This window comes from Epinephelus moara, chromosome 15, assembly GCF_006386435.1.
Source record: "Epinephelus moara isolate mb chromosome 15, YSFRI_EMoa_1.0, whole genome shotgun sequence".
In the NCBI taxonomy this organism is placed as follows: Eukaryota; Metazoa; Chordata; class Actinopteri; order Perciformes; family Serranidae; genus Epinephelus; species Epinephelus moara.
The window spans coordinates 9,428,766-9,456,410 of record NC_065520.1 but is presented as its reverse complement, the minus strand read 5'-3'; the positions used below and the strand labels follow the sequence as shown (position 1 = coordinate 9,456,410).

Here is a 27,645-nt window from a genome sequence, read left to right as displayed (position 1 = left end):
CAAAACACTCTGGGCTGCATTTTTGCTTTAAAAATGCTAAAAATAAATTATTATTGTTAATAATAGTAGTATTTGCTTCATCACTTGAGTTAAAAATATGCTTGTGCAAACAGCGCAGCCTTCAGAAACATGACTACATGCCTCTGTATTTCAGTTCCTTTTGAAATACCTCATGGAGTACACTGAGCTTTCTCAAAACCAGGATAAGGGCTTTTTGGTTTTTGTTTCCAGAATGTGATGTTTAATAAGCAAAACACATCAGTGGGATATTCAGACACAATCAGGTATCAGTTTGCATGTTCATGTACAAAATGAGGTCTGATTAATTTTAATAACAAGTTAGATAGGTCATCAGATTACTGCTGCTCCTCTAATTTAAAACACAGATGATAAGTTATTCAAGATTTTATTTCTTTTGCAGCCAGAAATTATTTAACTGTTTTAATGAAGTCACATAAAGCCTACTAAAAGGGACACATCACCCTAAAATCAAATATCCATATTTGTCCTCTTACCTGTAGCTATTTATCAGATTTGTGTGTGAGTTGTTGTGGGTAAACAGTAAATAGTCACCAACAACTGTACAACACAAGCACCATATTCACACACACATTCATACACGGGTGTCTGAGGCTACTGTACAAGGTCCTAACTGTTCATCACACATGCTCACACACCGACAGCACAGCCATCAGGAACAATTTAGGGTTCAGTATCTTGCTCAAGGAGACTTCGACACCGCCACCAACCTTCTGCTTGGCAGACGACCACTCTGCCTCCTGAGCCACAGCTGACCCCAGTGTTAGAGATGCTGTCCCCATCTTGTTGTGCTGTTAGGTTTGGAAGTCTCCTCACGCACGCAGAAGAAGATGTCATCATCTGCTCGCTTCTATGTGTCAGAACAGTCATGGACAGTTACATCCATATCAAGCGAAATAATCAGTTTGTCTACAGTTGAGTACATGTTGTCGAGATCCCAGAAGAAAGTCCTTTTACAGTCCATGCTCCAGGATCCATCAAATACCAGGGATTTAAGAAGAAGAATATTGCACTGTGATGGTTGGAAGTACTGCAGAATGGAGCATTTTATAGAAAAACAACAAACAAACAAACATAGTACACACTTTTCTGTTAACACAGATCTATAAAGAAAATCAATCAAGGCTAACAGGTTTAGAAATCAAAGGTTGTATATTCATATATATCATTTATAATATATGTGTATATATACAGTATATAAGGCTCATACAGCTACCATGTTTGATATGTACTGCAGATCACAGTTGTCATACACAGTACACTTAATCACAGTTAAAGATAGATCACCATGTTCAGAATGCAGGTTCCATTGAAACAAAAAGGCATTGTTGGAAAAGTGGTCACAGCGCACAGTAGAAATACTCGTTTGGCGAATCACTGACGATACAGGAGGGAAGGTTTTTATCTACTGATGGTTATCCACTAACTCCTACATGGGACACTAGATATACTCTACACTATAATAAAGTCTACTCTATTGTTCATGTGCTCTTTTTTTTCCCAGAGCCAACTTTGCACCGTCTTATTTGATCACAGGCAAACATGTGATAACATGTTTTAAAATGTCTATACATATGTTAAACACTATGTGCATATATGTTCAAACATACAGCAAAATGTATTCACATAGTTACTTGTGGACAGTTATTTAATCAGTCATATTTCCTCAGTTATTTCTGATGCCTCAGGGCACTTGAGACTTACATTTGGGAGTGTGTGTAATTTAGCAAGTAGTAATAGTAATATTTTGGTATACTGAAGTATGATGTTGCCATGGAGTCAGTAAGTCAGCTGCAACAACTTGAGCCTGACTTTTCGGCATATATTTGTTTTGTTTTGGCAAATTGGCACCATTAAAAGTATGCCGAATTAACTCCTAGCAGTTCCTGTTTGCAATGTACTCATGGATGTACAGACAACTATCAGTGGATTACTTTGATACTGATGAAAACTTAAAATCGTGAAGATTCTCAAGCAGGTTCTGCAGTAACAAGATGCATCTTTTTACTCGCGATAGACATCAGATATTATGATATCCTCAGAAGGTACAAGTCACACCGAATCTAAAAATATGTGCATTATGTCTGTGTTCAGATTTTACTGAGTTATGACTCCAAGAAGGATGGCAAATTTTGTTGCAAACTGCAGCTCACACCACAACTTTAGACTCTTAGTTTGAAAACCTCAGTTAAATTTGAATATATATGCATGTGTTGTTAATATCTTTTTATGTACCTAAGTATTCACTATTCACAGTCTGAAAACATAACAATGTAAAGGAAAAATCCGCCCCAGCACAGACTTCAGTGGTTATTTTGTCAGTACCTATTAGGATTTAACTTTTTGAGGTATTAAGTTATTTATTTCAGATTCAGTTAACAAGGTCCTCCAGGAGAAGAAGAACAGCTAATATGGTCACCTAAAAAATGACCATTAACCATGGATATGTGAAACCGTTAAAACATCCATTGCTTAGTACAAACAGCTGTTTTTTAACGAAGTATTTCTGGGTGGACTTTTCCTTTAATTCATAGTTGCTTTTAACCTCGGAGGAAGTGCGTGATTATTTGTTAATCGATTTCTTTAGTGTTTTGTCCCGTGACATTATGATTCCTTAGTATTTGATCAGAGCAGCGTCTTTGATCCAGCACTTTCACAGTCTCATCACCAGCCCACAACCCAAACTCCATATATGCATCAGACAAACACATTAAAAAAACTACAAAACTACTTAAAAAAGGCTCAGAGAGTCGGGTTAATAATACAAAATAAAAGCACAGTAGAATTTGGCCTCATTGCTTTGCTTTGATTGTCTTGTGTTTGGCTTGCTAGTCAAAATTTTGGAGATTCAGGGACAGGGAATTGAGGTTAGGAGAAGTCCCACACAGCCTCGGCGGTGTCTGTGGAGGGTGATGTTGGAACGTGGCAGGACGGGGCGGGCGGGCAGGATACTGGAGGGTCCTCGGGGCTGGTGAGGGGCACTGCTGGGTACATGAGGCTGAGGAAGGTGTCTCTGGTGTGCCTCTTCACCTGCCACAGAACAACACAACTCAGCTTCAACATTGGCACAACATACTGTATTGTTCTTTGCTGTCACAGAACATTATTTTTCCTGACAAAATCCTTGTAGTTCACATGACATCAATTTCACAAAGAAATGATTTTAGACAAAAACTGACATGACTAATAAACCCACCTGTTTGAAGAAGGCGTGGGTCAACAGTGTAGATGCTGACGGTCTGTGGAAGACAAAAACAGGACAAACACTCATTTGCATTTAGGTCTGTGAGCTGGATGTTATAGGTAATAGGAAAAATATGTATTTCAGACTTTGGGGTGAACTGTCCCTTTAATGTAATGACCTGCGTTCAGGCTGCTGCTGCAGACATAGCTGAACCAGGTTGTGGAGGGTGGCTGAGTGGTTTTTGGGCCCAGGGCTTTGAGGTCGGTCGGTGGGAGGAGCGGTGGCGCTGTGTGTCAGGCTCCCAGTGGCCACGCTCTCCCCGATGCCGGAGTCTACCCCGGACCGCGACACCTTCAGCCCCCCCAGCTCGCCAAGCGGGAAGGGAGCCACATCCAGCAGGCAGCAGTGGGAGCCGCGCAGCTTCTGAAGCAGCATCTGAGCAGGAAGATTCAAACACTGACACATCCTGTGGACTACAGTGGTAGTTTAAAGCTAAATGTGCACATATGATTTCTTCTTAATGGTCTGGATGGAAGTGTTTTCATTACCTGAGTGGGGGGCATATCCTGGAAAGGCACTCTGCCGCTGACAAGCTCACAGACCACAATACCCAAACTGTAGATGTCTGACTTCACTCCGTAACCGTGCAGGTCCTACTGAGGGCAACAGCGTGGGGAGAGGAGCGACAGAATACCTTAGAATAAGGCTGACACTGTTGCTTTCTAAAATATGCTGTCATTAATGTTATCACTTGATCCAGTGAGTCCTGACCTGTCGCAGTAGTTCGGGGCTGAGCCAGGGCAACAGGGCAGGGCTGTGTTGGGGCATATCGAACACTGCCCTCATCCTCTTCCCCTCACGCATCATACTGTAAACACTGTGGAGCCCTGAGAGGTAGACATGGCCCTCCCCTGACAGCAGGATATGACTGGCCTTCACCCCCCTGTAAGGAGAGGTTTATGTGGACAGAGATTAAGATACAAATATTTCTATATTTTATAATACAGATGTATCTTATAATCTCTCACTGACCGGTGAACATAGCCCATCCGGTGCAGGTATTCCAATGCTTTCAGCACACCGTATAGCAGGTATGCTATCAGGGATTCACTCATTCCATCTGGGAAATATGTTCTTAGTAAGGTGTCTGCGGAGCCTGCAGGCAAGAGGAGGGGAAAGAAGCTGAGCAGGTAATTCTCATGGAAATTCAGGCGTGATTTATCTGAGTTTTGAGACAGTGCTGCAAATTGTGAGTGCAATCATTTTGACCTGAGAGGGTTTTGTAAAAAGAAATGCACTAATACAGAATGACAAAACCAAGAAAGAGCTATAAGGTGTTAGTGTGCATAATGTTTCAACTTCAAGTTTGATGGGTTTTAAAAGGACAAAACAAAAAGTTATTGAGGTGCGGCTGACCATAGGACATGAGTGGTGTGAGGACCCAAAGCTGGCAGCAGGAGCTGAAAACCAGGCGAGAGGTCAGCAGGTTGGGGTGACGGAAAAGCCTGGACAGCAGAACCTCATTCTAGGGTTTGAGACAGAGATCAGATAGAAACAATCCTGGATGGAAAGCAACTATTGTGGGTTTACAGAGGCATGGCGGATGGCCTCATGAACTTTTTGAAACACTAAAATATGCTTTGAAGAGAAGAACCACATCATTTCTGGATAGCAGCTCACCATGAGCTGCAGCAGTTCCTCCTCGGTGCACTCATCCAGATTGGTTTGTTTGACAGCCACCAGCTGGCCAGTAGGGATGTGGCGTGCCATGTTCACCTGGCTCAAGTTATTGAAGCCTCTTCCTGTGATACATTTAATTTGCTTCAAATTAAATCTTACTGCACTTTCATTTTTTTCTTAAAGATCTGAGTGAGAAAAAATGTGTGCAAATAATGGTCTGACTCAAATGTATGCTGTGTTCTCACCCAGCTCAGACAGCAGCTGGTAGTGGGCTGGCTCGGGTGACAGCCCTGTGACGTCATCGCCACCTGCTGGCCCTTGCAGAGTGTATTCAGAACCGTCACAGCTCTGCAGGGACGCACACACACACACATTATAAATTCATCTCAAAGGTGACTCCGAATGGATATCAAAATAATTCAGCAAAGCAACTGCAACACATACACATGAGCTGTCAGTTTAAATTTGCATTAATTATCTATGACCTTCATCGACCTCTGTTAATGACCAGCAGGAAGTGAAGTTATGTTGACAGAACTTAGGGTCCTCACTCACAGGCTCTGTTACAGGTCCTTCTTCCCGAAAACAACAACAACAATAAAAAAAAGAAGCTAATGGTGGTAAAACCTGAAAACAATTACAACAACCAAAAGCTTCTTTAGTGACAGGTATTAACAAAACCATGCAAAGGCCTTTTCTGTTATGTGCTAATAATTTTGTGGACTGCCTCTTTATATTCTAACACAATAACCAATTTTGCAATGGTGAGGTAATGTGTGAGGGCACGACAGCTGCCAGACGGTGGCACTGTGACACTGAGCAGAGCAAAGGGTTGGGACGGGGCGCGTGATGCTTGCAGTTTCAGTGATGCAGACAGATTTTTGGGACAGTGTAGCGCCTGGTTTTCTTTCAGCATCAGACGGTTTGAGGTATTTCTGATGCAGCTTTCTATAAAACACACCTGATGGATGTGTTTTATTGGTTTTATCCATACTGTCCCAGCATTCTGTCCGTATTATCGGGGGAAAATGACCTCAAACACAAGCAGTACATTTTAAAGGGATAGTTCATATCTTTTTAAGGGGGATTATATGAGGTGCTTGTCCATAGTCAGTTTATTATATACAGGAGATGTGAGTCAGCACACCCTTGATTTGGAGAAGCAGTCTGGAATCCACCTAAAAAAGTATCAGCTAAAAAACATCAATATCAGTTTAAGTGCTTCTACTGCTTTACCTTACCGTCAGATAGTGATTTCCAAAGGGGAACTGAAGCTGATATATTGCTTTCCTCAAAGTCAGACTCCACTGACAAAAATAGAGGTTTAAAATCCCTGAACAAAGAAGCTGCTGGTCTACCATTCTGTTTGTGCTACCCTGTGACTTTGGCGTTGAAAAGGGTTAGTTCTGATTCACCAAAGTCACACAACGCAAACTGACAAGCTGATCAAGGCAGCGGCAGACCAGCAGCTCCCGTGTTCATTATTGTTTTTGTCAGTGGAGCCTGGTTACTTTGACGAGAGCATAGATGGGGAAGAAATCAACTGCTTCCCTGTCGGAATGGGCTGACAGAAAGGTAAAGCAGTGAAAATACTCTCAATATGGCGTACACTTAAATTTTTATTGATTTTTTTAAGGTGGCTCAAATATGTTACGCCGCTGCCCCCCATCCACAGCAGTACATTGCTTAACTTTTGTATCAGCACTGTGGCCTGCTTCTCCAGACTGGGGGCGTGTCGACTGACATCTACTGTATATAACACACTGATTATGGATAAATACCCTATACAGCCCCACTTCAAGAGAACAGAACTATCCCTTTAAGTAGTTAGTAATAATTACTAACTATTAAGTACTGCATTTAGAATGATTATAAAGGAATATAATAAAACAGGCAAATTTTCAGTTGAAATCAGTCAAATCAATAATCAGCAAAGGGGCACTCCACTGATTTTACACATGAAAATCATTTTACTTATCAGCCAGCTATATAAAATCTTCTGTGGTTCTGGAGGAGCTTTGTCCAATCTGAGAAAATACCCCGATGAAGTCATGATGATGCCATCAGGATCACCTTGGCCTGGGCTAAACACTTAGTCATCAAAGGCATGTGTTATAAACTGGGAGTCTAAGAGGCATGGGCATTCACCAAGGGTCAAATAAAAAAAGAACTGGATTGTGGGAATTGTAGTATCCACTGTTTTTGGAGCTTGACCCATACGATTGAGATATCTCAGCCTCTGATGCATCAATTTTCATATTTCAATCTGTTCCTTGTGAGTCCTCCGTGGTTATGGAAAATTAATTTGATGGAGCGCCCCTTTACATGTCACCAACAGCTTTAAAGGGACAGTTAACCCCAACCGTAACACAGTTGCCAATTGGGTTGACAGGTGTAGTTCAGTAGAAGAAAACAGTTCCTACATGAAACTGCTCACAAAAAGGTCTGTGGATTATGATGAGTAACTGGGTCATGATCTCTGGAAAGAGACATTGCTGTTGAAAATTTCAAATGTATTTTTCTGGCGCTTTGAGCACCACAAGCCGAGTGCCATCTAGTTCCATTATATTGGAGAGAAGGCAGACGTCTCTACAGCTGATATCTCCAACACTGCAACTCACATCAGAAAAATCTGAGTGATAAATAGCACTACAGGTAAGAGGCAAAATATATTTTCAACTTAAGGGTAAACTGTCCTTTTAACAGCTGCAATGTTATTCCAATAGTTAGTGTCTGTAACAACTCTGAGGCAAGGGTTCAGAAGCTCCAGACAGATGCTGAATGAATAGTGATGGAAGAGCATCAGTGTGACGCCTGTCTCCATGCTGACAGCGTCTTGGCTACTGACCAGGAACTGGTGGCTGATGTCCTCATAGCGCTCCTCTATGTCCAAGGGCTGGACCTGAGTGTGGGAGATGCAGGAACAGTCCTGGTGAAGGGGGGGAGGAGCACAAGTGAGACATGCCCTACAGGACATGGAGGAGTGGTGAGGAGACATGGAGCGAGGGAGTGGAAGGTGATACACTGCCTCGGGGAGGTTGGGAGGGTCAGAGATGAGGCAGAGAAGCAAGCATCTGGGAATACGGGCTGTGAGGGCACTTACAGGGCATTTTATGGGAAGTGGTGAGTGGAAAGAGAAGTAGAGTGACGATAACAAAGAGGCAGCTGAGATGTGTCCCAACGGAGCAAGATAAGAGCTGCATACATAATCAGATGTGCCCATTAGATGTGACATGTGATATCAAAAGTCTGATATTTTCCAATCTACATTAGCCCGTGGTATATACGCAGATGAAATTGGGTTTTCAGACAGCTATTAAAATATTTGACAGCTCATTTAACTTACAAAAATGCAAATTTGGTTATCTGATATCTGATAAATAGATTGCTGCATTGCTATCCAGAAGCTCCTAATTGTTACAGGCTGACTGAATCTGCCCACCAGAGGCATCAGCATGAGCCGCCAGCTGATTCGTGACTACAAATCTACCGGGTCACAACTCAGCCGACACGCACGGAGGCACAGAGTAAAACCCATGCAGCAGCTTGATATCCTTACCAAGAAAGACATGGAGTCCTTTTGGCGACGGTAAAATCAGAGGCTTTGGCATTCATCCGCTCACAGGCCAGAGGAGACCGACCGCGATGGAGGGAGACAGGGGGATGGAGCGTAGCAGTGTAACACGAGACAACCGTTGAATCCCCTACTAGACTAGAGAGCAGCCAGCATCCATCCAGCCTCAGCCATTCATCCATCCGCCCGCAGCTTACCTGGCTGTGTCAGGTGATCTAGAGATCTGAGCGAATGATGTGTAATTCACCCGCAGATATCTCTGAGTCAGGGGCTTCGGGTGGAAAATTGTGAATGAAGCCTGTAAAAAAAACAGTGTTGTGTAACAGTGAGATGTATTTATTCAGATGTCTTTGTTTATAATGCACTAAAAATAGGCAATATGTTTGTTGATTACAATCTTAAATATTTAATTTCGCTATGCAATTATTAAATCCAATCCACTTCGAGGTTAGGATTAACTGCAGCCATTTTAGTTTAATCAGAACACGACTGTTATTAAAAATCTTAATGCCGTCGGTTAATAACTGTTAGTAGAGTGGCTTTTTATCTAATTTCAGGTGACGTTATTTCAACACACGCTGATTTTTTTTAACTCCGTAAGGACAGAAAATACACAAAACAACAATAACGTTACGCATCTTGTAGGTCTCCCATTACAGTAGCTAGGCTTACCGATGTAGCTATGATTATACGCGCATGTTTCAAGCCTTAAGCTAACGTTAGCTCAGCAAAATAATATGTCTTGTACTTATTTTATTTATGGGAAGTATCTTGTGATAAAAGGAAGCTGCTTACCTTCTCCTCCCGACTGCAGCGCCTCGACGTAAACAAGTTAAAATACAAAGCAGAGCCTGAAATCCTCCGCGACACTCCGTCTGTAAAGTTCACAGTCTGTCATTTTGTGTCCAAATTAATAATTAATAATTTGAAATCACACACGGTGTTCAATTAGTATCAAGTTTTACAGCCAACACCGAGCAACACAACACCCCACCGCGAAAATGTATTTTTTTTTTTTGACAGGACTTTTAATTTGACACAGATAATTGACGCGTGATTAATACGTCATCGAGTGTACTCTGTCGCGCGTTGATGACTCACACACCATCTCCCTCCCTTCAGCTCCATTGTTTGAGGTTTTGGTGAAGGCATCGACAGACACCACATGTAACACTGGAACTGTCAATGCTGTGGAATAACATTGACATATGGTGAGTTTATGATAATCAGACACATTTTCTAAAATGATCCTTAATGCCGTAATGCTGCCCGCGTGAGCGATGCTGCCAGTTTGAGCTCGCGATGGCAACGCAATGCCAAGCAACAGTGGAGCTGTCATCCTCGCCCAGCACAGGAAAACATGCGAAACGTTTCGTTAGCTAATGCTTAATACTTATTAAAATAAATATAATCGTAGGTTAAATTAAATTAGATTTCAACAAAGGACTAACAGCTACCTGCTGATCTGTAGGTTTAGCTTATATAACGATCACATTAACCGTTAGCTGGCCTGCTGTACATTTTTGTTTATTGGTTAGCCAACATAACAACATTGATCATCACCAACGGTTCGTGTTTTAAATACGGTCACCTTTATGCCTTTAAAAAATACATATAATTGTATATAAATGTACAAAATATTAGCTAATCGGCAGTTAAACACGAAGCTTTCTCCGTCTGTTTGCATATCCGATTGTCAACGAGGGAGTCAACGAGTATATACTTAAAACATAATTATAATTAAAAATAAACTAAAAGCGTAATTATTATAATTTAACTTAAATATATTTTATTGCATGCTGGGATCTTCTTGTAAATTCGGCTTGTAAGTGGCCCACAAAGCAGCACTTAATAACACTAAAACCTCAATTCTAGCTTTTCCACAGCCCACCAAGGTAGAAGATGATTGTAGAGTTACAGCAAAATAGTAAAATTATACACAAATAATTGTGTTGTCGTATATTTAAGTCATGCCGAAATGGAAGGTAGCTCCTGAGGATTAATCAAAGTCATATTAAGTCATATTTATTTGTCTGCACATGTACCGACAATTAAAAAGTCTCTAAAATGTAGGTTTTTAAAACAGAGTTTGGTATAATCAAATTCTTCAAAGTAGATTATTGGCACATGTGAAGGTTAGTTTGTATGGATATTGGCAACCAAGCTGATCAGAGGAGATTTCATGTTTTAGTTACATTACACTGTACTGTTTTCTTCTTTCGGCAAGGAATGTGTGCTGAAGTTCCAGTCAGAGGTTTTTGGATACGCAGTTAAAGTCTCGGGTCCAGTCAGGGTCACATGCTGCTGCCAGTGTCCTATTCCTTTTAAAGCAAGTCCTCAGGCCCTGTCCGAGAGCAGATGCTGGGACACAGCACAGATGGAAACGGTGACATGAGGCAAAAAGTGGCAAATGAAGCACATCTTTCCACCCTGAACAAATTCAGGTTGGAGTTTCAGGCGTGGAGAGAAAAGAGCTCCTTGTAGTATTTGCCGTTGTATTATTCATTTTGACCTCATAGTAATACCATACCTGAGCATGGTATTTATATACGGACATTTTCACTGCTGCACTTGTAGGTCACTCTGGATAGGAGCGTCAGCTGAATGAAAAGATTAGACATGAAGGGAGATGAAAGCTGATGTAAGCAGACGGGCCCTGTGGGACAGCTGTGACAGACTAGTGTTGTGTATAATGCTGCTGTGTTGCCTGTTTTTCAGAGTTACTTTCAAGGCTGCCATCTTGCGGTTGTGCTTACATTTACTCATTTTATAATGTGCAATAATCTACTACCAACATTTAAGTGGTGGTTTTGAGATTGTGGTTTGGATTTTCTCCAGCTTTTTGAAGCCAAAGGAAATTGTGTGCATGTGTGGTACGACGTAAATCACATCATTTAATTTCTATTAGAACAAAATAGTTTGTGGTTTAACCTTGTCAAGGGGATAAAAAGACCCTGAGACTAAAAGTGCATCTCTTGCTATTTAATGTCCAGGCAAGCTCAGACTGTATCACAATCATGTAGTTGTCTAGCTGTGTTACTCATGAGATGACTCACAGGCACTTGGTCAAGATCAGCCATGGCGTTTTAAATCAGGGACAAAATGAAGCTTTATCTAAAAGACGTTGTTGTGATGAATATGAACATAATTGGTGCAAAATATCTTCATCCGGCTCACATTGATGTCAGTAGCTATTAAGGATGATTAATATATGCATTCTGTGCATGGACAGTGCACTTAGCCCTTATGTAAATGAGACCATTATAATTCCAATCCCAGTGCCATTAAAGGGTCAGCACAGTATATCTGCCAGGCCTCTACTGGTAAACAGCACATTTAGGCTGCAGCATTACTGCATCTCATTAATCTCCTCCACGGAGCGAACAGTTTCGGCCTCAGTGTTATGTAAGCAGAGGATGAATGTTGCTCAAGGACACTGTCTTTCCACAGGCATGCCCACTGATACACACTCGCCCACAGATATGTCTGCCCGCACAGGCCAAGCACTAAGGTCATTCATGCAGATGGTACCGGGGTTGTGCAGGATGGAAGGACACATGATGCTGCACAGTGTCCTCTTAGCAAAGTAGTTGATGTAACATAGCAGCGCTTGAACGTAGGCCTCCACAGATTTTACACATGAAGATCAGTTGTATAATGTCTTGTGTGGCTCTGCAGATAGCTGTCCCCGATGACATCATAGCAATGTGACCAGTGGCTGTCTTAATTTGAGCTTGGAGACTTCATTTATGTTACAAACTGGAGGTGAAAGATGCTGTTAAACTGCATTAGTATCCAGCATTTTGGGGGCATAGTAAGGGCTAAAGGATATCTGCTGGCAACTTGACCTTTTTTTTTTTTTTTTTTTTTAAATCGGTTTCTCAAATGCCTCCTAGCTTTATGAGACCACAATACTAAATTACCGGAGCTGCCCATAATTCATTACTGTATCATACTGTACAGAAACGTGTCTACAGATGGTCTTACATTTTCCAAATTCTCTACTGAGAGCTCATCCCTTTAAGAGAGCGCATCCCGTCTCATTCCTCTAGTCATCCCTTTAAGCCCTGGAGCAGTCCCTACAGAGATAGGCAACAGGATGTGGGAGGGCTCTGTCTCACCCCTCGGCCCTCCCTTAAAACAGTATGTGGCACATAGAAGGAAATGAAAACATATAGCAGCTGGCTTGCTTGGTGCTACTCTGTGATCTCTAAATGAGTGACTTTCTTTTATTTATTTTACAGATTATTTGTGCCATACAGACTGAAGAAAGTAAAAGTGTTCTTGAGACTTTAAGGCTTGACTGATGTTCTTTATATGGTTGTAGTGACACATAAGATCTGCTGAATACTAAAGAAGATGCCAGACAATCAACGGTTAAAGTGTCCAGTAGAAACAGTGTGGGAGGAATATTTGCTTCAGTGCGCACACACTCATTGTAAGCAACAAAATGACATCTTGCACCACTAAACTAGTTTTAGTGACTGCTATAACATTTGTGCTGGCCTTAATTTGGCTTGTAAACATGAGCAAAGTCAACATGAACTTATATCTTTATCTCTGGGATCATTGCTTCTCTGACGTCTAACATTTCTCTCCTCAGGTAAAGGTGTGTGCAGGCACCACCCATCAGTGCAGAAACAGGATGTGATGACACTGCGATAGCGTCTCCCGTTTTCTGCCCAGCTTTGTGTTCGTCAGCGGGGACCCTCCCCCCCTCCCGCTCCAAGGACAGGACATGTTTGAAGCAAAACCCCGGGCGGTGCAGAAGAAGGAGTCGAGCACTGAGACAGGTAGGATGTCTCAGGAGTGTGTGTCATCTGTGAAATTAATGTTGATACTGCTATCAGTGAGATGTGTGTATTTCAAAAGGCTGCAGTCATTTTTCAAATGCCACTCTGCCAATGTCATGTTGCTGCCCTGAAGTACAGTATGCTGTGTCTTTGGGCTTGGTGCTATAGTTAGCCCCATCTGTCCCAGTAAACCACATATTTGCTCAAGTGGAAGGACATTGGCTTGTACTGTGCCTGAGCCAAGAAAACACACACACACACATTCAAATGTTTCATCAGCCCACACTCGCTCTCAAAACACATTCACTGCAGTCTGACTTCATTTCACCAGGGCTGCACCGTTTTTACAAAATAAAAGCATCCCATTCATTTATATTGTCACTAATGCATGATAACATGATGATTTGTAATGCGTCACCAGTGTTACACTATCATAGCTGATTGTTTTTTAAATGATGGACATTAGATAATATTTATCTGACTCTTTCAGATGAGGGGCTGGGCAGCAGTGGGAAGCATTATGGCTCTCTGGGCTCCGGTTCGGCCGACTCCGGCTCTGTCTACCTGTCAGACAGCCAGGACTGGGTGGTGTCCCCTAGCTGCTCTCCAGATGAAGCCCCCGGCCAGCACAGCGCGATCTCCCCCCTGCTGGCCGAGGAGACCTTCCGCTACATGAGTAAGTGTGCGCGTTTAGATTTCATGTATTCGGGCAGGACACTAAGTTGAAGTTGTTTCCATGTCTCTCGGTGTACTTTCTCTTGATTGGTCAAGCCTGTGGCAACATCAGTGAGCAGATGGTGTGTTTGTGTGTGTGTGTGTGTGTGTGTGTGTGTGTGTGTGCCTCAGTGCATTAGGCACGTGAGGGATTCATTTTATGCAGCGCACATCCTCCTCGATTAAAATCACAGGGATTTAGCGTGGATATTATTTGCCACAGGGTTCTCATTGTGCCTATTTGGTTCACACAAGCACAGACAGACCGATCTGTGTGTGTGTGTGTGTGTGTGTGCGTGTGAGTGAGAGTGAGAGTGAGAGAGAGCCAGAGCGACTGTGAGCAAAAGGAATCCAGTGCTCCAGCCAGAGTTAAGTGTAGTCCAAAGCCAGGGCCAGAGTCACGAGACAGAGAATGATGAGGAGGGGGGATTCACGGAGGATGAGGAGAGATCTGTAGAGCGAAAAGTTGGACCATGCCGGTTTTAAACATCCACAATGAGGAGGTTTATGATAGCTTCGCTGTGGAAGGTGAGCAAAGGCGTTTGCATGGAGCTGGGTATGTCTGTGACAGAGAGATAAAGGGAGACATGTGAGCCGGTGTGAGCGCAGAGGCAGCTCCGGTCGTGTCTGCAAGGTCAGGCAGAACGTGACAGAGTGGAGGGGAAGGGGTGTAGAAGCTGTGCTGTGTGTGTGTTGCTGTGTTCCTTGAAAGACAGGAAGTGGGCAAGTCTGAATGAATGCTTGTGTGTTTACATTCAAACAAGTTGTGTGTGTGGGAGCAGTGGTAACAATTGGTTAGATGCGACTTCCTGTGTGTTGTTCTCATGCAATCCATACTGTACTTCCTCTCTGTGCTGTGAAGTGTAACATGGTGGATGCAGAATGCTTTTGTTTACATGACTCTGTATGTGTTCAGGTGGTGTGTGTATGGGTTTTATTAGCTGCATGTGTGACAGCAGGGGTACAGTAAGGGAGTCTTGGTCTCATGTTCCTGCTCAGTGAAACATTTGCTCCACTTCTGCAGTGTGAAATCAAACATGGCCTATTAATAGTTCCTGATGCACTCGCTGAGGCATAGTGTGCTAATATTCTCCCTGGCTGTAAAGCAAACATATATATGAAGAAATGTGCGTGTTTTTTAGACAATGCTGACAATGTTCAAATAGCCAATATTTCAATACTCCTACATGATGATACAAGTATCAGGTATCCCATTTTTGTGTCACGTTGTGAAATTGGAAGAGAGAGCTGTCTGGTGCAGACTTTGCAAAAAATGCTGTTTGAACAGCAGAAACTTCACACAGTTACAACTCTATTTTAATGCAAAGTATGTCAGCGATGAGTCAGAGTGGTGACACATGGATGGAATTTAAATAGAGGATAAGCCCACTTCTAATGCTTTCTAGTCTTGGACACTGTGACCTCACATGTGTGTGTCCTGCCTGCTCCAGCCTCAACCTCAACTACATGAGTACAAGTGCAACATGTGGATCCTCAAACTTGACCTTTGCCTCTAACTTTCACATTTAGTCGAGCAAAACTGATCCTTGTTGTTTTAAATCAGCATTTTTACCCAGTTTAATTTATTCTTTTTTGTGGTTATAACTATTTTAGGTCTGTACCGGACTCAGAATTGTGTCAGTGTAATCAGATGTGGCTGTTCAGTACAAATATTAAGCTATTCTTTATTTTATTTTCTGCAATAAAGCATTTGAAAGTGAACAGTGTTCATTGGATGTTCAGGGTGTCAGGGACATACACGTAATATAGTAAGGAAGCCAAACTAGCCCTTCAAGCTAATGCACGCTAACTACGCTAATGAACATTTACATAAATATTTTTTGCCAACACTAGATATCAAGCAAAAGCCAAAGACTGTATCGTGTTAAGTTGGACGAAGGGCCCTGTTAACTCCAATGAAAGTTGCTTAGTGGTGCATGAAGCCAAAAAAGTTCCCATAGAGTAAGGGCACTAGAGACATCCAATGGCCAAGCAGCTAACTCCCAGTTTAGAGCTCCTCAAACATGAATGGGGATAAAATGATTCAATCATGCACCTCTTCAAGACTTTAAAATGTTATCGGACCAAATGGTAAAAATCCTGATTGTAAAAGGAGTTATTTTAGGAGGTTGTGACATTAGAAAAAAGTGTCAGGGAAAGTCATTTTGGGCCCAGTGGCATCACGTGATGGACCTGGAAGTTGTAGTTACACAGTTTGGCCACCATGCCAGTTGGCTTCAAAATTTAGCGCTCTTCCTGGTCTGCAGCTTCCTTTACCCAAGAGCAATGTGACAGAGAGGAGCGCTAAATGTTGAGCAAAACGTCCACGATACAATGTCTGTGTTTAGGGGTAGGGGACTACTCGACAATACAATCGCAGTGGACGGGAGGGTTTCCGACTCATAATAAGAATCTTGGACAATCAAATTGGGTGTTACAAAGTGTTGTACCTGTGAGAGTTCATTATTGCCAAAGGTCTAACTGAGAGTGAATTAAAAGGTTCATAGTGTTTCTTAACCAGTCACACACTGACCATTGCACTGCCAGTGGTCCAAGAATCAACAGGAAATAAAACTTTGTTACTGGTTGAACTTTGCAATTATGTAATTTATTGTGGCCAGAGTTCAGCCACTGTCTTCTACAAGTGAAAGCAACTTACAAGACTGTGTCACTCTGTATGTGCAGTGTGTGACTGCATCCGGAGTTGTACCTTTAATTTTTAATGTAGTGTTTGGTAGATCATGATCAAATCGGAGCATGGACATCATTTATACAGTGACACCATACTCTTCGGAGGAGGTAAAGGAGTGTATAAGTGTGTGTGTGTGCCTGTTTAAAAGGTTCAGACTTGGTTTGAAGGTTCAGGACATGTTAGGCTGGGGTTAGGCATTAAGTTGGGATGGTTAAGGTTGGGGTATGGGGCTAGAGAATGCATTATGTCAACAAGGGTCCTCACAAAGATAGAAGTAAAAGATTGTGTGTGTGTGTGACACTTGGCATCAAATGTACAGTAACATGAGAGATTATATGTGCTGTGAGTGCACCGTATCTGTCTCCCTGTGTAACAAAGATGGCTCTGTTGGGCAGAGGTTATTTTTAACTGTTGGTTGTTGGAGCGCAGAGTGCAGTGTCTAGATCCAGAGGTCATTGTGGGCCTCAAATTACTGGACGACAGCTCAAAAGAATAGAGAGGAGAGAAAGCTTAAGCTATGAAGATGTGGAACATGATATGATAATTGAGGCAGCAAAGACAATATAAAAATGTAGTTTTATAAGTGGGCTACATTTAGGTGCAGAGTCTGGAGTCTGTTAAATGAATTTAGTAAAAGGCAATGTTTCAATGATTAGAGTTGCAACTTTTCTTTGAACAGGTGGAAGGAGGAGCGGTGCGGCGCTGGTGACACCCACTCAGGTGCTAAAAGTGGACCAAACTAATTGATGTGTAGATTCTCGACAGACTAATGTTCTAAGTGAAGTTGATTTACTGAAGCTTCAGCTTTCACCCTCAGCTTCATACCTCCTTTCCTCCTGTCTCTCTGTCTCTCTAAAACAAGCTGGCTGCTTGTGCACCTTTTGAACTCCCCCTTCTTTTCTCTCTCCTAGCGTATCTTGCCTTGGAGCCCTCTTCTTATTCCCACCCCGGCTCTCAGAGCCTCTCCAAAGGTATCTTTCTCTCTCTATCTGTCTCTTCTGCTCTGCAACTTCTTCATTTAGCTCCAGTGTGAGAGAGAGGGGCTTCAGTGCACAATGTGGCTCCGGCTCCAGCAGCTGCACTTTAACTTGGATCTGGAGCCACTCCAAGGCCAAAGACCTGGAGCCCCTCTCTGTTTTTTTGCATGTAGATGAGAGCAGATGAGATTTGAATAGTATAGGTCATCTGCCACTGTAGACAGCTTGTAGTACTGTAGCACTATGTAGTGTGTGTGCATTAGGTAAGGGACGATAATGATCCCAATAATTAAAATATGCCATTAACTTATTTTGTTTTTTATTGTGATCCGTGATAAAATCATGTATCGTCCCGTCCCTAGTGTGCGTTCAGTGCTGTTGTTACTTCATCACATTCAGACCACGAGCAACCACATTGCCATGTTGTGGAGCTATATCACCAAATGGCATCAGTGTCAAAAGTGACTTATATTTTAACCACATTTGTTCACGATTGGCTGCTACAGTGTGATTACAGTAAAGATTCAGAGGAAGTGGCTGCTAATGTTGCTTGTGGTTATTGTATTGGGTAGTTAGTAAACATGGCATGCAACAGAGGTGTGTCTGTTGGTGTGGAGTGATGTGGTGGTTTTATTTGTTTTTTACATTAAAGGTTGTGTGTTTGCATGCACATGCCACAAATTGCAGACTATATTGCATGTGTGTGTGTGTGTGTGTGTGTGTGTGTGTGATTGCTTGTGTGTCTCCTAAAAGTATTTTTTTTCTCTTGCCAGTCCTCAGTGCCGATCGTGTGGAGCAGATGGCCAAGACTTACAATGATATCGAAGTGGTCTCACACCTTTTGGCTGAGGTGGGTATAAACACACTTGCAACAATTTGTTTTGTATTAAAGTAATTTCAGTATTTTTCTACCTGGACTATTGTTTCTGTGTCTAAGTGACTATTGGTAACAACAATGTCCAGTATTGAGAGAGACCACTGCAGTCAGCAGCCACAAAACAGGCTGCAATGTAACCACTGGAGGCCTGAACATACTGTCAATTTATGTCAACTACAAGTGCTTGGTTTTGCCACTGATAGGCTCATATTAATGTTATAAATGTCTGACAATATTACGGAAAAGATCCTCACAGAGATAGGCCTTTTTGTTCAAGGGTATGATCCTTTGAATCCATTTAAATAAACAGTAATTTCAATTTTTGGGCTGTTTCTGGTTAAACAAAAAGGATCTTTGACAAAAAAGTCTATCACTGTAGGGATCCTCTCCATAATGTCAGATACTTAGAATTATAACCTGAGCCTGTCAGTGGCAAAAATAAGCACTTGTTGCCTTGCCTGTTTCGCTGCTGCTGGCTGCAGAGCTCTCACTCAGTACTGGACTAATTTAAAAGACTGTCCAGGTCCAGGATAAAAAATACCAAAGTCACCCTTTAAGATGCAGCATCTACTTTGCTGATGTGTGCTCTGTGCTCTTATTGGACAGCGGGACAGAGACCTGGAGCTGGCAGCTCGGATTGGACAGTCACTCCTTCAGAGGAACCACCTGCTGCAGGAACGCAACGAGGCCTTGGAGGAGCAGCTAGCACAGGCCCTGGACCAGGTAGCTACATGCTAGTTATATGCTAGTTTTAAAATTGCAATAGTATGCTGATCCAAGTGGAGCTAAAAGGTCTTTTAACTATGAGGGGTATTTAAAGTCAGTGCACTTAAAAACAAAAGGCAACCAATGAAAATGTGTCTCTAAACATGTATGAATATCAGAGATCTGCAGATTTCAGTGTTGAACATCTCACACAGTAATCACTCACCCACACCTTTGTCTTTGGCCAGGTTCACCAGCTGCAGCATGAGCTCAGTAAGAAGGACGAGTTGTTGCGGATCGTGGCCAGCGCCTCAGAGGAGAGTGAGACAGACTCCAGCGTGTCCACGCCGCTGCGGCAGCCTCAGACGCCAGGGGGAACCACTGCCGCTGCAGCACTCAGCCAGCTGGAGTCTCTGCAGAACAAGCTGCAGGAGCTGGAGGAGGAGAATCTGTTGCTGAGGTCTGAGGTACGAGGTGTAACAGGATGGATGAGGTTTTAGCGGAGGTAGAAGATAATAAGAAGTGAAAGGGGAAGCTTTAAATCATAACCACATTTTGAGAAGTTGGTGTAATTATTGCTTTTGACAGCATGAATTATTATGAATATGATGGTGGAAGTACTCACTGGTTCCTCTCAACATCTCCACTCCAGGCATGTCAACTGAAGACTGACACCATCACCTATGAGGAGAAGGAGCAGCAGCTAGTGAATGACTGTGTCAAGGAGCTCCGTGAGTGAGATTCACACACATTTACACTAAAAGACCCAGTCTCATGTCTGGGATGCTGATTTTACCTGTGGTCTGTGTGTGTGTGTGTTGGTTCCAGGTGAGTCCAACAGCCAGATGGTGTCTCTGACAGATGAGCTGTCTCAGAAGAACGAGGAGCTGCTCAGACACCAGGAGGAAATCGCTCAGCTGCTCTCTCAGATTGTAGAGCTACAACACAGAGTGAAGGAGGTGAGGAGACAAAGACTTTCAACTCAGCATTAACAACAGTGACTCATGACTTCACTTGGAATGACTCATCGTCTCCAAGCACAAATGTTAAAATGTATAGTATCATAATTATATTATATTAGCTTTCACTTATTAACCCTAATAATGTAGATTTAAAATAACTTAACATTTGGTGAACGGTGCTTCATGATTTGTTAAGGTTTGGAACACAGACGTGACTTGGGTTTTTGTGGTCTTGACTTGGGACCTGGCAGTCTTGACTTGGGATTTTGTGGTCTTGACTTGGTGGTCTTGAACTGGGACCTGGTGGGCTTGACTTGGGACCTGGTGGTCTTGACATGGGTCTTGGTGCTCTTGACTTGGTAATTAGCTGTCTTGACATGGCAGATAGTGTTCTTGACTTGGTTCTTGGTGCTCTTGACTTGGCCCCTGGTGTTCTTAACTTGAGTCTTGGTGGTCTTGACTTGGGACCTGGTGGCCTTGACATGGGTCTTTGTGCTCTTGACTTGGTAATTGGTGGTTATTGACATGGGTCCTGGTGGTTTGAAATGGGTCTTGGTCCTCTTGACTTAGCCCCTGGTGTTCTTGACTTGGGTCTTTCTGGTCTTGACTTGGGACTTGGTGGTCTTGACTTGGGACCTGGTGTTCTTGACTTGGGACCTGGTGGTCTTGACTTGGTGATTAGTGGTCCTGACATAGCACCTGGTGGTCTTGACTTGGACGTGACTAAAAACCTGATGGTCTTGACTTGGTAATTAGTGGTCCTGACATAGCACCTGATGGTCTTGACTTTTAGTGGTCCTGACATAGCACCTGATGGTCTTGACTTGGTAATTAGTGGTCCTGACATAGCACCTGGTGGTCTTGACTTGATTCTTGGTGGTCTTGACTTGGGGCTCAGAGTTCTTGACTTGGGACGTGACTTAAAACTTGATGGTCTTGACTCGGGACCTGGTGGGCTTGACTTGAAACTTAGTGGTCTTGACTTGGGACTTTCTGGTCTTGACTTGAAACTTAGTGGTCTTGACTTGGGACTTGGTGGTCTTGAACTGGGATCTGGTGCTCTTGATTTGGTAATTAGTGTTCCTGACATGGCACCTGGTGCTCTTGACTTGGCACATGGTGGTCTTGATTTGAGTCTTAGTAGTCTTGACTTGGGACTTGACTTCCGACCTACTTTTGACGTTCTAAACAATGACATCCCCCGATCAGTGGCCGTCATCTCTTCTTCTCTCCTCTCATCTGTTTAAATGCTGATGTGTTGTGTGTGTGCAGTTGGCTCTGGAGAAAGAGGAGCTGAGGATCCACCTGCAGGCGTCTAAAGAAGCTCAGAGACAACTCACAGCAGAGGTACAATCTCACTCACTCACTCACTCACTCACTCACTCACTCACTCACTTACTCACTCACTCACAGGAAGTGTTCTCTGTTTATGTATGAAAGGACTCCTGAACTGGACCAGTTTTATTTGAACTGTAAAGCTAAATCCCAGATGTTTAGGGTTAACATACCGTAGCTGTAACAAACCATGACACTGTTTCTTAATTAGAAAGAAAAATGAAATCATTAAAAGAGTAATCTAATTCCATTTTTATGGTTTAATTGCCTCATTTAAATCATGGTTAAAATAAAATAAAAATTAGTAATTATGTTAATTTAGTAAATCCAGTAATAGGCAATTGACGAATTAAATGATACATTTACAGTCTGAGTGCATACCTAATTTAAAAATCTATTAAAGACTTTCCTTTGCTTAAGTAATTGCTGCATATAAAAACAAAGTCATTTAACTAACCACTGCCCGTGTGTGTGTGTGTGTGTGTGTGTGTGTGTGTGTGTGTGTGTGTGTGTGTGTGTGTGTGTGTGTGCTGCAGCTGGACGAGTTGGCGGACAGGAATGCAGAGTGCGTAGAGATGCTCCATGAGTCCCAGGAGGAGATCAAAGAACTCCGCAGTAAAAACACTCCCTCTGCCGGGATGCGAAGGCACCTTTCCTACGGCCTCTACCCCATGGTGAGAGAAACACTCGGGATAATCCCAACACACTCGTAACATAAAGGTATAAAATGCACCAAAGCCAAAACCACCAAAACAAAACTGTGTGTGTACAGGACTCTCTGGCAGCAGAGATCGAAGGCACCATGAGGAGAGAGCTGAGTGTAGAGGAGGAGACCGCCTTCAGGGACCAAAGGTCAGACAGTCAGACTTCACTACTGACGGGCACTTCAAGCACAAGGTCCAATAATTCACATTTATTTCTATCACTTGTTTTTTGGACTGATTAAAATGAAGCTCATGGACATAACTGCTGCACTCAGTAACTTCGGGTTCAGTAGTCTACAGTATCTCGTCAGTTTGTGGACCTTGTCTCTAACGTCTGACCTCTTCTTCCTGTAGAGTATCCCAGAAGCGAGTCTTCCAAACGGTCCGCTCCATCAACGCCTCAACATCGCGGCCAGCCTCGGCCACTCCTCCTATCCCCGGCTCAGGGCAGAGCTCTTTAGTGATGACTGCACAGCCCTTCACATCCACTCAGGGGTAAGTTACAACTATTGCTGTCTTGCAGTTTCACTCGAGGACGACTTTTTGCCTTTTCGGCTCAATAAATGTGTGTGTATGCAGGGAGGAGGTGCGAATGGGCCAGCCCGGCTGTCCAGGAGGAAATGACCTCACAAGAGCGCTCCACCGGCTGTCACTGCGACGGCAAAACTTCCTGTGCGAGCGTCAGTTCTTCCAGGCAGAGCGCGAGAGGAAGCTTCAGGCCTTGGCAGGGACGGAGGGAGACGGGGAAGGCAGCTGCTGCAGCTCACCGATGGGCAGCGTGCTCTCCTCTTTCTCCAACCTGTCAGAGCTCTCCTTCAGCTCCAGCGTTTTTAAGACCTTCCTGCCTGAGAAGCTTCAGATCGTCAAACCAATGGAAGGTAAATGTTCAGTTATAAGAAAACCAGCAAATATTCACATAAAACACATTTTTTTCCTGGTGCATCAACGTAACTTTTCTTTTCCAGGTTCACTGACGCTCCATCACTGGCAGCAGCTGGCCAAACCACACCTCGCCACCATCTTGGACCCCCACCCTGGAGTAGTGACCAAAGGTTTCTGCCCACTGGCCCACGACGCCGTCTACCGCCTGTCTGACATGGAGGAGGACGAGGAGGATGAAGAGCACAGAGGTGCCTTGGAGAAGGGGGCGGCAGAACGGGGTAAGGAAGAGGAGGATGAGGAAGAGGATGGCGGGATCACCTTCAAGGTGCGCTGTTCGTCTACGCCAGAGGAGAGGAAAGACAGAAAGCATTCGGTGACACCTCTCCCTGTCCCGCCTCCGTCACCCGCAATGCCGCCATCACCTGGGACGCCCGCCACTTCCTCATCAGTTAGATCGGACCTCTGTCTGACCCCCGCACCCCGACACATCCCTGAGAAATCCAGCGTATCATCTCAGCCCATTCCAACAGCCTGTACGTCAGTGGTCCAATCACAAAGTCAGATCTGCATGTCGACATCAACAACATCTTCCTCTGGTAAATACTTTATAGAAGGGAGCAATAAACTTTAATGAGGAATGTTAAGCACATTGCTGCTAATTGTTGCCATGACGATAAGTGTTTCAGATTACGTGATTTGTTGTGTGTTCAGTCCAAAATCCAGGAAAGTGTCAGAGCTCCACTTTCTCCACCTACACCTTCACCACATGCCGCATCCTGCACCCCAGTGACACCACACAGGTCACACCAAGGTCAGTGCTCTGGCAAAGGATAAAGAGAACATTTATGTATCTTTATTTTTTATTATTTTTAGAAGATAAAGGGCAAAGAATATGGCGTCTTACAACGGGCACGTCTCTCTTCTCACCTTATCTCTGTCTCTTCATGTTTTTTAGTTCTCGGTCGTCTCTGGCCAACACACCCAGCTCCATGAGGACCGGTCCCAGCACTCCTGTGACTCCCTGCAGACTGAGTCTGGGTGACTCCTTTCCCCCTCGACGCCCTCCTGTGGCCACCAGCGGCCTGGCCAAGCTGGTCCTGGAGAGGGGCATTTCTGCACAAGTCTCCACTGACACCCCGCCTCCATCTCCGAAGCCCACACCCAGGCAACCTCTCTTCCACCTCCTCCCAAGCACGCCCCCTAACTCACCCTCCCACTCACCTGTTCCCTCCCCGGTGCCCCCCGAGTCCCGCCAGCACCCGGCTGACAATTTCCTAGCATCGCGGCCAGCGGAGCTTTTTCTCCAGGACGTTTACGGGTTAAATCTAGGCCGTGCCCCACATCCCGACTTACCAAGCCCCTCCCAGGAAACCCCAGCTTTTGTCCCAGCCCCTAAGTCAGGCAGAGTGAGGTCTGACCCTGTCAGCGTCGGCCTAGTGGAGAGGCTACGGCGTCTTGGATTCACCAAGGTGCTCCAGGGTGCAGAGTCTGAGGCTCCAGCACCACGCCAGGATTCTTCTACGTTTGTGTCAGCTGGCGGGGGAAGCCTGTTGGACGGCCTGAGGCGCAACCAGAGCCTCCCGGCCATGATCGGCGCCCGAGCAGGGAAGTCAGCTGGTCACCCTCCTCCTCACCCCACCTCCCTGGCCCTCCCCCCAACACCCTGGGGAAACCCCAAAGAGCGGCGCCGGAAACTTGCCTCTGCCTCCCACGTCCCGTCAAGTACAACCAAACATTGAGGGGGAAAAGGCGGATGGAGTGGGAGGGTGCAAACTCCAGAACGAACCCCTCCTTTATACCTCCATCCACCTTTTCCTCTCTCCTCCTCTCAGCCTTTGAAGAGAGGAGTCAGGGCATCTGGCGGGGAGAACAATCCCTCCTTTTTATGACTTCATTTTAAAGCACAATTGAACTAAACTGACTGTTTTTAGCTATACCGCAGTGTCTGTGTGTGTAGATGTTTGCCATGATGCTAGTTGCTGAGGCCTTAGTCTGCCTCTGACTGGGTTATTCAGCTCTCGCTACCTTCTCAGTCATTAATTAGGTTCTGTAGTTGTCATGTTAGGCTCTGGATGATAAGGTAGAGGACGTAGGGAAGGTAACAAGAAAGTGAATGATGGTTTGTGGATGTGGATTGGAAAAGAAGGAGTTAAGATAAAGGTGTAGAAGGAAGGGAGGATGTGGGTTTTATAAAGAAGAGAACGTAAGTAAAAGGCAAAGAGAGAATGACTGAGCATCCAGCGTTGCTATTCCAAGGGCTTGTTCTGTAGTGGGTTTTAAAAGCTTTAGTCTGTAATAAAGTAGTATCATGCTCGCCAGCCATGCCCATTATACAACAAATGGTTTTATCTTCAAATAAAAACAGTCACAAGAGAAGGGATTCAACATGCTTTTATAACTTGAGGACTTTAAGTGCTAGCTGGCTTAATAGCACACTGTCGAGCTAATCTCGTAGTCAGACCGTGCCATTAACATGCCAGTATTATTATTCGAATGATTTGACAGTAGTCCATTGTTGCACGGGTGTCTGGTGACCGTCCATGTGCCGTGCCCCTGTTCCCGCCTCTCGCAAGCGTCCGCATGACTTGTCAACCTTGCCTGCAGGTCCCAGCATGCACCTGTCAGCAGACAGGTGGGGCCAGGCTGAAGCCACTGGGCAAGAAAAAATGGGTCTGCCTTTTTCCTTCAGGTCCTTGTGTTTTGTGTGTTTTTATGAGGCCTTACGTGGAAGCCAGCACTGTTAATGATTTATGTTCCTGTGAAGCCATGTTTGTATATATAAGTTGCACTCATTTGGATTTGGAGGTTGGTTAATTTAAGGATCACTGCTTGGTCAAAAACATTTCACCGTGGTCTTGGTAGGCCCTTAAAAGAACATCTTATCATTTCAGTTTCCTTGTCTCAGGCCTGTGGGATGTACGGGTTCAGAGGGAAAAGCCACTGACACATTATTTTAGTGGTATGTCACATGCATATGTGCACGTGTTGTTTTCTGTGTTCAAAATGTGTCTCGGGGTTGACGTACGTGGTTCACACACTGGCCAGCAGGTGGAAGTGTTCCTTTAGGAAAGCTTATCCGAATTAATTGAGTGCTGTTGTCCCTAACATCCGTCAGTCCAAGCAGACCCTCCCACTAACCTACTGCACTTTTTTATTTAACTTTTATTTAGCGACACAGATATCTGAAGTATACAGATTCTAACATATTAAAGAGAACATTTAGCATTATGTGTGCCTGCTGTAACAACGCCAGCTAACATTTTGACATAAGCTTTTAATATATGCAGCAGTATTTTTTTGTTTTCCAAATGTAGAGGCCCACAGAAGGGAATCCAAATTAATCAAGTAAAGGAATAAACGTGTGTACTGTATGATGCATTTTGTGTTAATTAGCTATAACATATTTAACAAATGAAGCTTCTGTGTAATGTTTGTCGGAGTGGAGAGAAGAGGAAAGAAGGCACATGCAGACTGTTCATATCTTTAGATTTGTTGTAGTTGTCATATTTTCCAGTACAGCAGGAGGTTTGGGTTTGGGTCTTTTTTTGGCTAAAATACAGAATGTCCTGTGATGACTTCTTGCCTCCCCTCCAAGATCATGATCCTCTGTAAACTACTCATGGCTATTACTCAGTTGCCTCTTTTTTTAAAATAAAGCAATGGAAACAAAGTCACCGACTGGTTTACTGCTACTCATTATAACATTTTGGGAATGCTTTCCAGATTTCCATCTGGACCAAAGTAATGGACCAACCAACACACTGATATTGCAATCCAGAGAGCCATGGCTATAGACAAAAACCTTGTTCACTAAGTGCATTTAAAATATATTTTTTTAAAAATCAGGTGTAAGCAAACTTTACAGAATCTTTCAGTCATTGTGTCCTGAGATTTAAATCAGCATGAGCACTTCCAAGCTGCTGTAGCAGTTGTCTGATGGTATTGAAGTAGTTTTTGAAATCGGTCCAGTATTGAGGCAGAGTGAGATCCTTTTTGTTTAACCAGATACAGCCCCCAAATCACCATAGACAATTCCACCAGACCTCATTTACATAAGATGTAATTTAAGCATGTATACAGCCAGCATCGTTTCACGTCTAACTGGGTGAATTAAGGGCTTATTTCACCCAAACCAGAGATGGTGATTGATGGAACAGTGGAAAGACAAACCCAAGATGGCTTTTGTGAGTTTTATTTTGCATCTGTCAACTTTGACCAAAGTGTGTGTTACCATGTTAATATTTTCTGTTTATATAAATGGAGTGTGGTGGCCCTGGTCGTAACGATTTTGGGGCTGTTTCTGGTTAAACATTAAGGTCTATCTTTGTAGGGAACTGTTCCATAATGTTGTCAGGCACTTAAAATAATAATCTGAGCATGTCAGTGTCAAACCCAAATGGTCACATTGCAGCCTGTTTCATGGCTGCTGTACCATTTCAAAATTCTTGTCTTTATTTGTTACTTAGACCCCAAAACATGAGATCATAGGGTCCAGGTTGAAATATATCAAGATCACCATTTAATGTA

The 27,645-nt window shown here is 43.6% G+C and overlaps 2 protein-coding genes across 3 annotated transcripts; one reads left to right on the top strand and one right to left on the bottom strand.

The window, feature by feature from the left end:
• Positions 1 to 220: 220 nt before the first annotated feature.
• On the bottom strand, positions 221 to 8,602 carry stradb (STE20 related adaptor beta). Its single transcript, XM_050063081.1, has 11 exons — positions 8,463 to 8,602; positions 7,752 to 7,832; positions 5,149 to 5,251; positions 4,904 to 5,025; positions 4,640 to 4,748; positions 4,256 to 4,379; positions 3,995 to 4,166; positions 3,772 to 3,876; positions 3,402 to 3,658; positions 3,236 to 3,278; positions 221 to 3,069 (listed from the first exon to the last, which is right to left on the bottom strand). Exons 1-11 carry the CDS (start codon positions 8,472 to 8,474, stop codon positions 2,908 to 2,910), a joined length of 1,290 nt encoding a protein of 429 aa, XP_049919038.1. The 5' UTR covers positions 8,475 to 8,602; the 3' UTR covers positions 221 to 2,907.
• trak2 (trafficking protein, kinesin binding 2) lies at positions 8,551 to 27,638 on the top strand. Of its 2 annotated transcripts, none has more exons than XM_050063079.1 (17): positions 8,551 to 8,687; positions 13,081 to 13,270; positions 13,761 to 13,946; positions 17,588 to 17,647; positions 18,427 to 18,503; positions 19,137 to 19,253; positions 19,484 to 19,702; positions 19,888 to 19,966; positions 20,064 to 20,194; positions 21,470 to 21,544; positions 22,069 to 22,206; positions 22,305 to 22,384; positions 22,591 to 22,731; positions 22,816 to 23,114; positions 23,202 to 23,714; positions 23,830 to 23,929; positions 24,074 to 27,638. In XM_050063079.1, exons 2-17 carry the CDS (start codon positions 13,216 to 13,218, stop codon positions 24,855 to 24,857), a joined length of 3,054 nt encoding a protein of 1,017 aa, XP_049919036.1. In that variant the 5' UTR covers positions 8,551 to 8,687; positions 13,081 to 13,215; the 3' UTR covers positions 24,858 to 27,638. The 2 variants fall into 2 exon arrangements, with proteins under 2 accessions (XP_049919036.1, XP_049919035.1); XM_050063078.1 differs by having other exon boundaries at positions 22,305 to 22,429.
• The last annotated feature ends 7 nt before the right edge of the window (positions 27,639 to 27,645 follow it).

What these genes read in the sequence shown, in the direction of transcription:
- stradb (XM_050063081.1), bottom strand. An exon ending in ACATCAGCCACCAGTTCCTG is followed by an intron (nt 5,252 to 7,751) that starts GTCAGTAGCCAA and finishes GCGTCCCTGCAG; the next exon opens with AGCTGTGACGGTTCTGAATA. An exon ending in AGGAACTGCTGCAGCTCATG is followed by an intron (nt 4,749 to 4,903) that starts GTGAGCTGCTAT and finishes CTCAAACCCTAG; the next exon opens with AATGAGGTTCTGCTGTCCAG.
- trak2 (XM_050063078.1), top strand. Translation starts at nt 13,216, where the DNA reads ATGTTTGAAGCAAAACCCCGGGCGGTGCAGAAGAAGGAGTCGAGCACT. An exon ending in CCCTTCACATCCACTCAGGG is followed by an intron (nt 22,732 to 22,815) that starts GTAAGTTACAAC and finishes GTGTGTATGCAG; the next exon opens with GGAGGAGGTGCGAATGGGCC. An exon ending in ACCACACAGGTCACACCAAG is followed by an intron (nt 23,930 to 24,073) that starts GTCAGTGCTCTG and finishes CATGTTTTTTAG; the next exon opens with TTCTCGGTCGTCTCTGGCCA.